Source organism: Arvicola amphibius, chromosome 7, assembly GCF_903992535.2.
Source record: "Arvicola amphibius chromosome 7, mArvAmp1.2, whole genome shotgun sequence".
Classification (NCBI taxonomy): Eukaryota; Metazoa; Chordata; class Mammalia; order Rodentia; family Cricetidae; genus Arvicola; species Arvicola amphibius.
In genome coordinates this window covers 119,186,260-119,198,442 of record NC_052053.1, presented here as the reverse complement: position 1 = coordinate 119,198,442, position 12,183 = coordinate 119,186,260, and the positions used below count along the sequence as shown (strand labels likewise).

Below are 12,183 nucleotides of genomic sequence, written 5' to 3'. Positions count from 1 at the left end.
AGAAAAACCAGTGAAAATCTTTTTAAAGTCAAAAGTCTAAAACATTCATATAGTCTCAAACACTCCTTATCACATATGCATGTATGTTTAAAATACATTGACATTCATATATATATATATATATATACACAATATATATCTCCTTTATACATACTTCTTATCCTTTATATTTATAGTTCTTAGTAAACTATTCTTCATCTTTAAAAGGGATAGTAGGTAGAACACAGCAGTAAAAGTGGAGGAAGGGGAATAATAGAACAGGAAGGGTTAAATGGGGTTGGGAATGGAAGGGTAGGACAGAGGAGGGAATACAGGAAGGGACAAAAAAATATTAAAGACCTTCTGGAAAAGGTCTAAAGGTAAATGTCACATGGTAGAACCTTTCTGGGGACAGAGAAAATTCCTTCTCTTAAGAGGTGTACTTCTAGGCCTGGAATTTTGGCGTACACCTTTCATCTCAGGATTCAGGAGACAGAGGCAAGCAGATTTCTTTCTGAGTTTGAGACCAGCAGGGTCTACAGAGAGAGTTCTAGGACAGCCAGAGCTACACAGAGAAACTCTGTCTCAAAAACAAAAACAGCAACAAAGGAAGTATACTTATAATATATTCATGTACTCTGTTTATTATAAATGTCTTTACCTTCCACTGATAACAGCTGTAAAAAAACAGGTGACTGTCTTCAGAGGTGGTAAATTTCTCTGAATCTCTAACAACGTCACAGTCTGGCAAGCTATATTAAAATCATTATAAGTAAACAAAATGTTTGCTAAGTTTCCTTACTACTCTGAGATTTCCAGACAGCCAAATATTCATGAGATTAAAACTAAACTGAAATTTGTTTAATTTTTTTTAATTTAATGTGTATAAATATTTTGTGTACATGTATATTGACCATTTGTACGCCCGGTGCCATTAGGTCGAAAGGAGTTGGATGCTCTGAGACTGAATTTACAAACTCTAATGAGCTTCCATGCGGTGCTGGGAATCAAACCTGGGTCCTCTATAATAACAAGTGTTCTTTTTTTGTTGTTGTTGCTACTTTTCCTTTTTCTTTTTTTTTTTTTTAAATTGATTTTATTGAGCTCTACATTTTTCTCTGGCCCCCTTCCTATCTTTCCCTTCCCCTTCAACCCTCTCCCATGGTCCCCATGCTCCCAATTTACTCAGGAGATCTTGTCTTTTTCTACTTCCCATGTAGATTAGATCTATGTAAGTCTCTCTTAGGGTCCTCATTGTTGTCTAGGTTCTCTGGGATTGTAATTTGAAGGCTGGTTTTCTTTGCTTTATGTTTAAAAAATGTATGAGTGAGTACATACGATAATTCTTTTCGGGTTTGGGCTGCCTCACTCAAAATAATGGTTTCTAGCTCCATGCATTTGCTTGCAAATTTCAAGATTACATTAGTTTTTTCTGCTGTGTAGTACTCCATTGTGTAAATGTACCACATTTTCCTTATCCATTTCTTCAGTTGAGGGGCATTTAGAACAAGAGTTCTTAACTGCTGAGCCATCTCTCAGTACATAAAATGAATTTTTTTATATTTATGTAATAGAAAGTTATAGTTTCACCATAGTTGATTGAATACAGATGATTTATCATACAAATATTTGTACCTTTAAAATCTTAAACATTCAATACATATAATATAAATATATATTAAATTTCAAAAAAAATAAAATTACCCTCTTGTCCATTTCATATGATGAAGCTTCTGTACTTGGCAAAAGGTGTGTGACAGTAGCTATTAGGATCTGTAGGTAAAAGATGAATAAGTAAATGAGTTTAAAATACACGACATTCACTGAATTCCCTAAGACTTAAATACTACATGATTAAGTGATAGAAAATCTATTGCTGTAAATTTAACATCAATATAACACCTTTATATAACACAGTTTCTAACCCATATACTGTTATATTAGTTTGTAAAATGTAAATTTATTAGTACATTTAACTGTTATTCATTTATAATCCTCATGAACAGAATGAAAATTACAAGAGATAAATTCTGTCGATGGTAAATCATTTTATACTAATTTAATTCACAATCAATGTGTATAAAAACAGATATCCAGGTCCATTAGAGGAAATACAAAGACAGAGGTAAAGAATTTATAAAGATCTTTATAATCCTACCACCTCAAGAACTACATTCCTATGCCTTTCCAGATCTCCCTATCTATGTTGACTGAGCAGCCCACAACCGACATGCTTCAAAATCCAAAAAATTTACTGTACACTCTGAAAGATTTTGTGGTTGGGGAGATCACGCAGTTGTAGAGTACTTGCCTAGTATGCAAGATGCGCTGGCTCACAGCCACAAAAAACATAAAAATGGTGGGACAGGCCAGTAATCCCAGCACTGGACAAGCAGGAGGATCAGGAGTTCTAGCTCATCCTTAGCTAGCCAGTAAGTTTAAGTCCAGCATGGATTATATGAGACTATGTCTCCAAATGCAGAAGTTTTGAGTTTTAAAGAATTTCAAATTTTTGAATTAGGGATGTTTGACTGCTGGAGTCTATGAAAGTATTCTAAGACAGAAAAATATGAAAGTATTCCAAGGTAAGAAAATAAAACAAAACAAAACAAAAAATACTTGAAATCTGAAAATACTCTGGCAAACAAACATTTCACATAAGGAATATTCAAGATAGATATATATGCAACATGTAAATATAGTCTTTGAGATAAGTGTTTTAAATGAACACATATTAAAAGCATCAAATGTTACCTAAATACATATGAAATGGAAATATGAAGTTATAAAAAGGAAGTCATTAAGGTAAATTTCATCTGTTTGGAAAATACTTAAATTTCAATGACTTTTTTTGAGATGCAGTCCTGCTACATTGCCCAGGCTAGCTTTAAACTCGAGGTTCAAGTGCCCTTCCGATCTGATCCTCCAGAGTATATATCAGTATAAATATGTGGCACCATCCCATTTTTTTTTTAAGAAAAGGGATATTTATTTTATCTGCATGTGTATTTATCTACATGTGTATTTTGTATATGTGTTTGTATGTGTATCACATTCATGCATAGTAGCCAAGGAAGTCAGAAGGTGGTGAACACCTCTGGAACTCAGAAGCTGGAGCTGCAGATGGCTGTTAGTCATAATGTGGCTCTTTGTTCCTCTAGAAGAGCATTAAACAGTGTTAGCCACTGAGTCATCTCTCCAGCTCCACCCACCTTTAATAATTTTTATTTTGACTTATATGTCCATGTGTATGTCTGAAGGTTTGTATGCTGTTTGTGTGTGGGTGCCTGAGGAAGCCAGAGAGTGGTACTGATCCCATGGAGCCGACACTAAAGAAGTTGGGAGTACCTGATATGAGTGCTGGGACTGAGTTCAAGTTCTCTGGAAGAGCAGTCAGTGCTTATAATTGCTCAGCCATCTCACCAGCCCCATCCCCAGCATTTTTCTCCCTTTAAATTTCTGTGTATATGTTTGCCTGTTTGTGGGTATGTGTATGTGAGTGCAGGCTGTGTGGAGGTCAGAGCCATCGGATCCTCCTTTAGCTGGAGATTCAGGCAGCCATAAGCCTTTGATGTATGTGCTGGGAACTAAACTCTGGTCCTATGCAAGAGCAGTAGATGCTCTTAACTGCTGAGGCAGCTCTTTAACCCCTATTCTTAGCTTTTATTTAACATTTCTTTTGTAGTAATGGTGACTGAATCTAAGCCTTGGCATGCTAGGCAAGTACTCTACCACCATGCTACCTCATCTTTTAATTGAACAAGGGGCCCATGTTCCAGCCCCAGCAAGCAGTAGAACTTGGCAGCTTCTGACATGTTTCTGGCTTAGAATGAAGGAGCAACGACTAAAGAAAACTGCTGAGGCCAGGCATGTATCAAGGGTGTTCCTGAATGGAGACCTAGAGAGGCCACTGTGTGATACTGTGAAAGCGAGGTCTGGATTGCCTTGGAGACCCCAAGAGGTTGGAGATCATCTGCCAAGGAGAGCTGAGCTGCTGACAGAGTGGAACCAGCCCACCAGTAAGAAGTGTGTTGCAGTCCACAAAGCTGGAAGGAGTTGGAGAGCTGAAGAGCGTTTTGATATTAGACATGGAGATGCAGAAATCAGAGATTACCCAGCTGGCTTTCAGTCTTCCTTTGGCCCAGTATTCCCTCACTATCCTTCCATTCCTTTTGAAATGGTAATATATACCCCGTGCCATTATATGCTGAAAATATGTAATCTGCTTTTTGATTTTGATTTTACAGGAGATTACAGTTAAGAGATTGCATCAATCTCACAAAAATCTTGGAACTTTTAAACAGAGACTATAGGGCCTTTTAAAGTTGGACTTAATACATTCTGTATTATGCTGTGGTTATAAGCCTATGGGGTACAGGGGTTTGAATAGGTATGGCCCCCACAGACTCACACATTTAAATACTTGACCATAGGGGGTGGCTTTGTCGGAGGAAGTGTGTCACCGTGGGGGCAGGCCCTGAGGTCTCCTATGTGCAAGCCATGTCCATTGTGGCACACAGTCCCTTCTGCTTGTGGAATGATGAAAACAGACTGAACCTCTGAAACTGTAAGCCAGCCCCAATTATGTATTTGACTTTATAAGCATTTCTGTGGTCATGGTGTCTTTTCACGGCAATAGAAAGCCTAACTAATAGAGCAATCTCATATACATGTTGCAAATGCAGTAGAGGTGCTGGTACTAAATATGTGTATGCCTGTGAGGGTGCACATGTATGTATGTGAAGGCCAAAGGTCAGCGCTGGGTTGTCCTCTTCAGTCACTTTCTACCCTGAATTCTGAGAAGGGGATTTCTCCTTCAACCTGAAGCTCATTCATTTGGCAAGACTTGCTGCCCAGTAAACCCCAGAAATCCTCCTGTATCTACTTCTCCAGCTGTGGGACCACAGGTGTGATCTTCAACACCCAAATTCTATGTGAATGCTAGAGATGGAACATAGGTCATCAAGTAAGGACTTACCAACTACACCATTTCCTCAACCCCTGGAAATAATTTTTATTGCATTTTTACTGTACTGTTATTGTACTTATACACTATTATATATTTTTGACCAACTGTTTCCATGTATTAATTAGAAAACTTCTTCTAAATATACCTACCATATAAATTCAAATAGCTCAATAGTAAGGAAACAGACTGAACTTTCATGAGAAATTTTTTGACTAGACCATTCATCAAAAGAACATTTACAAACCAGGCAGTCAGTGGTGGCACACACCTTTAATCCCAGCACTTGGGAGGCAGAGGCAGGTGGATATGTGTGAGTTCATGGCCAGGTTGGTCTACAAATCGAGTTCCAGAACAGCTAGGACTATTACACAGAGAAACCCTATCTCAAAAAATCAAAAACAATATATGTATATGTGAAATAAGCTGAACATTAAGACTCAACAGAGAAATGCAAATAAAAAAGACAAAAGAAAAATGTTTGAGAAAAGTGTTGTGACATGCAAATCAGTACATTAAAAATGGCACAGCGGTTACTCAAAAATTTTAAAAAAAGAACTTCCATATATAATATAACCATTTCACCACGGGATAAACTCCCAAATGCAATGAATTCAGAACCCACAGGTGTCTTCGACACTGCATCCAGCCTCTCCACACAGCCAGATCTCCACATCCATCTCCAGGATCTAGCCTGATCCTGTCACAAAAATCATAATAATACAATTGATCAAGCCAGCATCTTCTCTCCAAAACCTACCAGTTTGGTGGGAATGCTTGCCAGTGAGAATGACCTATATGAAACCCAACACAGGATTTGAAGCTTATCAAAGAATTTGAGGAGTTTACAGAAGACACAAAGAAACAGCTCAATGAAAGAAAGGAGAAAGAGTAAGGAGAACAACACCCAAGTGATGGCCAAGAAAACACAAACATAAAGCTGAGGGAAATGGCGATGCGGGACTCTACAAGAGAATTCAATAAGGAGATAGAAACACTGAGGAGAATTCAAGCTGAAATGAAAAAGGAACTGAAACCCAATAACTCAACGAAAAAACTCAAAGGAAAGTCTTCTAAGTAAAATGAATCAAGCAAAAGACAGAATTACAGGACTTGAAGATAAAGCAGGATCTAGAACAAATAAGAAGTATGAAAAGTCAAAGGAACATGCAGGAAATGAGGGAAACCATGGAAAAAAAAACCCCTTTCAATTATAGGCATAGATGAGGAAGAATCATCCCAGGACAGTGACAGATAAGAACTTAAACAGGATCATAGAAGAAAACTTTCCCAATCTAAGACACACGTTTACAGAAAAGCATATGAAGAACACAGAACACCAAATAGACAAGATCAAAAAATAAAATTCCCAAAGCATATAATAGTTAAAACACTACATAGTGCAAGAGAAAAGGCAAAAATCACAAAGAAAAAAAATCCCACAAAAATAACAGATGATTTCTCAATAGAAACTTGGAAAGAAGAGCCTGGAGAAATGTATTCTAAGTCCGAAAAGACTATGACAGCTAGCCTTAGACTAATTTGCCTGCCCAGCAAAATTACTTTCCATAATTGAAGAAGAAAGAAAAACTTTCCAAGATATAATCAGACTAAAAAATTTATATTCAACAAAAGAAACATAAATAACATACAGGAAGCATGACTTCAGACTGAAGAAAGGAGCATAGCAGAGAGACGGTGGAAAGAAATATGAAGCCATAATTATTAAAACACAAAGTTCCACTGAGAACACAACACCAAAAATTAACAATGTAATGACCACAACTGAAACACACATGTCAATAATAACTTTAAATATCAATGGCCCTGATTTTACACCCAAAAGTCACAGACTGAATAGATCAAGAAACAAAAAAGCACCTATCTGTTGTCTGTAAGAAACACAGTTTCGCTTTAAAGACAGGAACCACCATAAAGTAAAAGGAGGGACAAAAGCACTCAAATTCAATGGGACTGGGAAGCAAAGAAATACCTAACAAAATGAGCTTCAAACTGAAAATAGTAAGAGATAAAGAGAAACACCTCATTCTAGCCAAGGAACAGCTAACCAAGAAGACAACCCCTGGTATTCATATACCCAAAGAGTCTGGAATATTCTGGTGGAGGCTCTACCTCAATACCCATCCCCGATCTCTTTCTTCCCAAACCCTGTCCCATTCCAGAAAGCCCAACATTGAAAGCTCCTCCCCGGAGATGCTCAAGACTATGCTTACCAACTATTTAAGATCTAACCCATAGATCTGCCATGGGTGCCCTTGTGTTCTGTCCCCTGCCTTCCCGAGGGTCACCTGGAAGTGTTCTGCTTTGCATTGCCCTGTTTATTAAATCTGGATTTATTAGTTCAGTTTTATTTGGCTTATTGCATCGGAAGAGGAGGAGCTCAGCAACCAGGAATCCAATATCTAACAAGGACATTCAATTCTCAGCGTGGCTCACAATCTCTGCAACTTCAAGGATCTAATACCTTCTTTTGGCCTCTGTAGCTACCAAGAACACAAGTGGTGCAAAGACATATATTAGGCAAAACCCCTATACATATAAAATAAGAATCACACACTGAGCTGGGAGCAGTGGTGCATCCCTTTAAGTTCAGCATTGAAGGAGGAGGCAGGTGGAGCTCTATGAGCTTGAGACTAGCCTGATCTATATATTGAGTTCTAAACCAATCCAAGCTACATAGTGAGACCTGAATCAAAAAATTAGAATTAGTTATTTCTGAAGAGGCAAATGATATGACAACTGGAACTTAATAAATACGTGTTTTCAGCTTTCTCGAAGATGTTGTAAGAATACCAAGAAAGGCATACAGACTGAGGGGATTTTGAGAGAAGTAAAGCACTTCAGAGAAGATGAGAGTTAGGGGTACATCTGGGAGAGAGTAAGCAGACTTAGTTGCCCAAATATAGGCCCCATATCTCATGGGAAACTGTATATAGTTCTGGAAAGATGAGATGGGTCTTCAGTTGGAGGTCTGAATTCACAGCCAAAGAAAGGAACTTTATTTTATGGCCAAAGATAAATGTGGAAAAAAACTTTTTTAATTTTTGTTTCAGGTGACATGATAAAAAGTCATGTGAATGTTCATGATGCCCTAAAGGGGAAGATGGTGTGGGAGGTCCTTTTGTCTATGTGTTGCTTTTATTGGTTAATATATAAAGAACTGCTTTGAGCCTTTGTCAGGGAAGAACAGAACTAGGCGGGGAAAGCTAGGCTGTATGCTGGAAGAGAGAAGGGCAGAGTCAGAGAGAAGTCATGGAGCTGCCAGAGACAGATACTGGGAACTTTACCTGGTAAGCCACAGCCACATGGCGATATACAGATTTTTTTTTTTTTTGAGACAGGTTTCTCTGTGGCTTTGGAGCCTGTCCTGGAACTAGCTCTTGTAGACCAGGCTGGTCTCGAACTCACAGAGATCCGCCTGCCTCTGCCTCCTGAGTGCTGGGATTAAAGGCGTGCACCACCACTGCCTGGCCAATATACAGATTAACAGAAATGGGTTAAATTAATGTAAGAGTTATCCAATAAGAAGCTAGAGCTAATGGGCCAAGCAGTGATTTAATTAATATAGTTTCTGTGTGATTATTTCAGGGCTGAGCAGTCGGGAACCAAGTGGCTTCCTCCTACAGAAAGAAGGAAGTGCCCCAAAGGTACTTGCCAGGAGCAAGATACTGCAGTAGCAAAAATGATTGGCTAAAAAAGGAAGGAACAATGTCCTGATTCTGGTAAACTGAAAGGAGAACATGTTTAACTCACCTAAGAAAATGAGGCAGAACATAGATTTATAAACACAATGGTATTAAGAAGTTTGTATAAAATATATAACTTTCACAACTAATAACTATTTTCATGACTGAAAAAAATTTCATTCCAAAACAGGAAACAATACTTTTTTTTTGGTTTTGTTTTGCTTTATTTATTTTTTGAGACAGGGTTTCTTGTGTAACAGTCCTGGCTGTCCTGGAACTCCCTCTGTAGACCAAGCTGATCTTGAACTTGGAGATCCGTGTGCCTTGGCCTCCCAAATGCTATGATTAAAGGCATGTGGGCTCCACCACCCGGTGGAAACCATATTTCTAACAAAAATTACAAGGGAGGGGGCTGGAGAAATGGCTCAGTGGTTAAGAGCATTTACTGGTCTTGGAGAAAACCTTGGTTCACAGGATGGTTTATAACCATTTGTAGTTCCAGTTCCAGAGTATCTGATGCTCTCTTCTGACCTCTGCAGGCATTACACACATGTGGTGCACATATACACATGCACATAGAATAAAGGTATCTTAAAAAATTGATTTCCATGGGAGGCCTGCCCTTTTCTTAACAGAAACAAAGGAGGCGTGGATTGGGTAGGGAAGGGGAGTGAAAGGAGGGGAGAAGGGATGGGAGAAGAAGGGAAACTGCAGTTAGGATGTAAATTAATCACATAAATAAATAAATAATTTAAAAATATAAAGGAATTATCAGGAACTTTGATACAAAAAATGTAAGAAGAACACCAAATATTTATCTATGAAAAAACAGCACCTATTAAAATAATTTCATATTTAAGGTATCCCTATCTAGTAAATTTTAATATATGGTTATAATAAAAATAAAGAAAAAAGTTGTTTACCTGAATAATTTTCAAGGGCGAGTCGGGCTGGTAGGCCTGCAGTCTGGGTGCATAGTGAACCAGCATGTGAAGCATGTGACACGCCACATGGGCAACGGTTTTATTCGTGAACTGCAACAAAAAAGCCACTGTCACATAGCCTTCTTTATGCCTATGCGTCAATATTAGCTTCTGGCAATTTAAACCTCATGTTTCCTTTTAGTATAAATTTCAGCTATTGTATCATACATCTCTCAAAGCTTGTACCTGTACAGTTTCCATTTTATTCTTCACTTTGCTTAGCAAAGCGCCTCAAACATAGCATATAATCAGAATTATCTGTCAATTCACTGGTATTACTCAAAAGTGCTTACTATGCATATCACATGTTTAGCCTTAAACAGATGCTGTGGTATTAAAAGTTTTAAGACAAGAATAATAAATATTCTTTCATAAGTAAAAATACTCATATAAGCAGGGAATGGTGGAACATGCCTGAAATTTCAGCATGCAGAACGCAGAAGCAGGAAAATTATGAGTTCATGACAGTCTGAGCATTCTACTGAATTAGAAGGTAGCCTGGGCTAAATAGTGAGACTGTCTCAAACAATAATAGCAAAAACAAACCCCCAAATAATACTGAAACGCAATAAATTTTATAATTTTATTCAGATATTCTACTTGATTAGATTATCACTAATTTTTTAAACTCTTTTGTGTTGGTTGCCTGCATCTATGTATGTACACCATGTATGTGCCTGGTAGGCAAAGAGGCCAGAAAAGGGCACTGGGTCTCCTGGAACTAGAGTTATAAGGAGTTGTGAGTTGCCACATGGATGCTGGGAATTGAACCCAGGGTCCTCTGAAACAACAGTAAATGCTCTTAACCACTCAGCTATCTCTCCAGCCCCTAGATTGCTACTTTTAAACAAATTCTATTCTGGCTATAAAGAGGATATTTATTTTGATTAATAAGTCAAAAACTCAGTAATTTAGGGAGTAATAAAGATCAGAAAGTAAGTCACAAAAATACTAGTTAAAAATCAAGAGGGCTGGGAAGGTGGCTCAGCTTATGCCTAAAGCTGAAATGTGAGGATATGAGTTCAAGTCCTCAGCATTCTATGAAAAGCTGCCCATGACTTTGGCCTCAGCACACAAGCATACACATAAACATATACCATACCTCTCTCCCTCTCCCTTCTCCCTTCTCTTATGCATACACACACACTAAATCATCTCCCTTCTATGTGCTGTTTTATATGACCGGTTTATTTTTAAGACGTCAATCACATATTTTCTAGGAAAGAAATCAAATATAGAAAAGTTCAGACATAAGAGCTCATCACAAAAATACCTTCAATTCAAGAGTGGGACCATTCTTAAAGTGAGTCAGAATCAAGGAGTTAATGTAATAATACATGATGAAAATGACGATTGAATATTATAGTCACAGGGGACCAGGATTATTAAATGTGTGGGAAAAAAATCCTGTGTCCTAATGATCTCAGTATTTTTCATGAAATAGATTTCTTTACCTTTAATGAAACACAAATTACATTCAGAGCTTCTTTAATTTGAGGATGATGAGATTCATGAACTAATTCTTCACAAATCCAAATACCTAAACTGCAAAGTGCTACACATCTGAAAAAAAAGATACAATGACTTTAAATAAAACACAACATTTAGTACATTCACTGTTTAAATGAATCAAAGACTTTGCTACTGTATAAGTTAGCTGATAAGTGAGGAAAAGCAGAAATAAAAACACTGCCAATAGGAAGCTAGTTTTCTCCTGTAACTCTTCACCAATGGCGATACGACAAGCAGAGCAGGAGAGCTGGGAACAACACGCAGCACCTTTCTGACAAATCCATGAGATTAAATTGACAAGAAGTCTTCTTCCCAAACAAATGGAGAGCCTGCTTTCAACAGGAGAGAGTCTAATATTCTTGACTAGCAACAGGAAAATTAGCTTATATAAAAATAAATTGATGGAGTAAGTAAAATATTTTTGTTATTCAAATTTAACACAGCTAGCCACAATTTTCTTTCTTTTTTTTAAGATTTATTTATTATGTATACAACATTCCTTCCTTGTGTGCCTGCAGGCCAGAAGAGGGTACCAGAGCTCATTATAGATGGCTGTGTGCCACCATGTGGTTGCTGGGAATTGAACTCAGGACCTCTGGAAGAGCAGCTGAGCCATCTCTCCAGCCCCCCACAATTTTCTTAAACAAACTGAAAATAATTTTTAAAAACTCCAGAAGAAATAGACCTTGTAGGGCTTGCTTCTCTAACCTTATGGGGGTTTTATTTTCCTAAAAGTGACTCAGCTAAGATTCAGTTGGAAGTTACTTGGTAATCAGAATCAGGAAGACTTCAATGTACTCAAGTTTAAGCTTCTGATAAACCGTTTAACAGTTCTCTCCAAGAATAAAAATAGCCTACTATTTGTAATTCTGGCATACATACATGTATTAATACTGATATTCTTATACTACATTTTAGAATAGTTCAATGATTTTTTTTCTTCTAGAACACAGAAGAGTCTGAAGTCTTCCCTTATTGTGTTGACTGTTGTTACCCAACTGTTAACCCCAGAGATGACCAAGACGTCTTCAGAGTA

At 37.6% G+C, this 12,183-nt stretch overlaps 1 protein-coding gene across 4 annotated transcripts in view; it reads right to left on the bottom strand.

Moving 5' to 3' along the window:
- Ralgapa1 (Ral GTPase activating protein catalytic subunit alpha 1) overlaps positions 1-12,183 on the bottom strand; it is a 209,075-nt gene that overhangs the window by 78,080 nt on the left and 118,812 nt on the right. For all 4 annotated transcript variants that reach the window (XM_038335965.2, XM_038335967.1, XM_038335968.2 and 1 more), the window contains 3 exons: positions 11,090-11,198; positions 9,576-9,686; positions 1,684-1,752 (listed from right to left, as the gene is read on the bottom strand). In XM_038335965.2, coding sequence (XP_038191893.1) covers positions 1,684-1,752; positions 9,576-9,686; positions 11,090-11,198 — 289 coding nt within the window. The remainder of the gene's footprint in view (positions 1-1,683; positions 1,753-9,575; positions 9,687-11,089; positions 11,199-12,183) is intronic.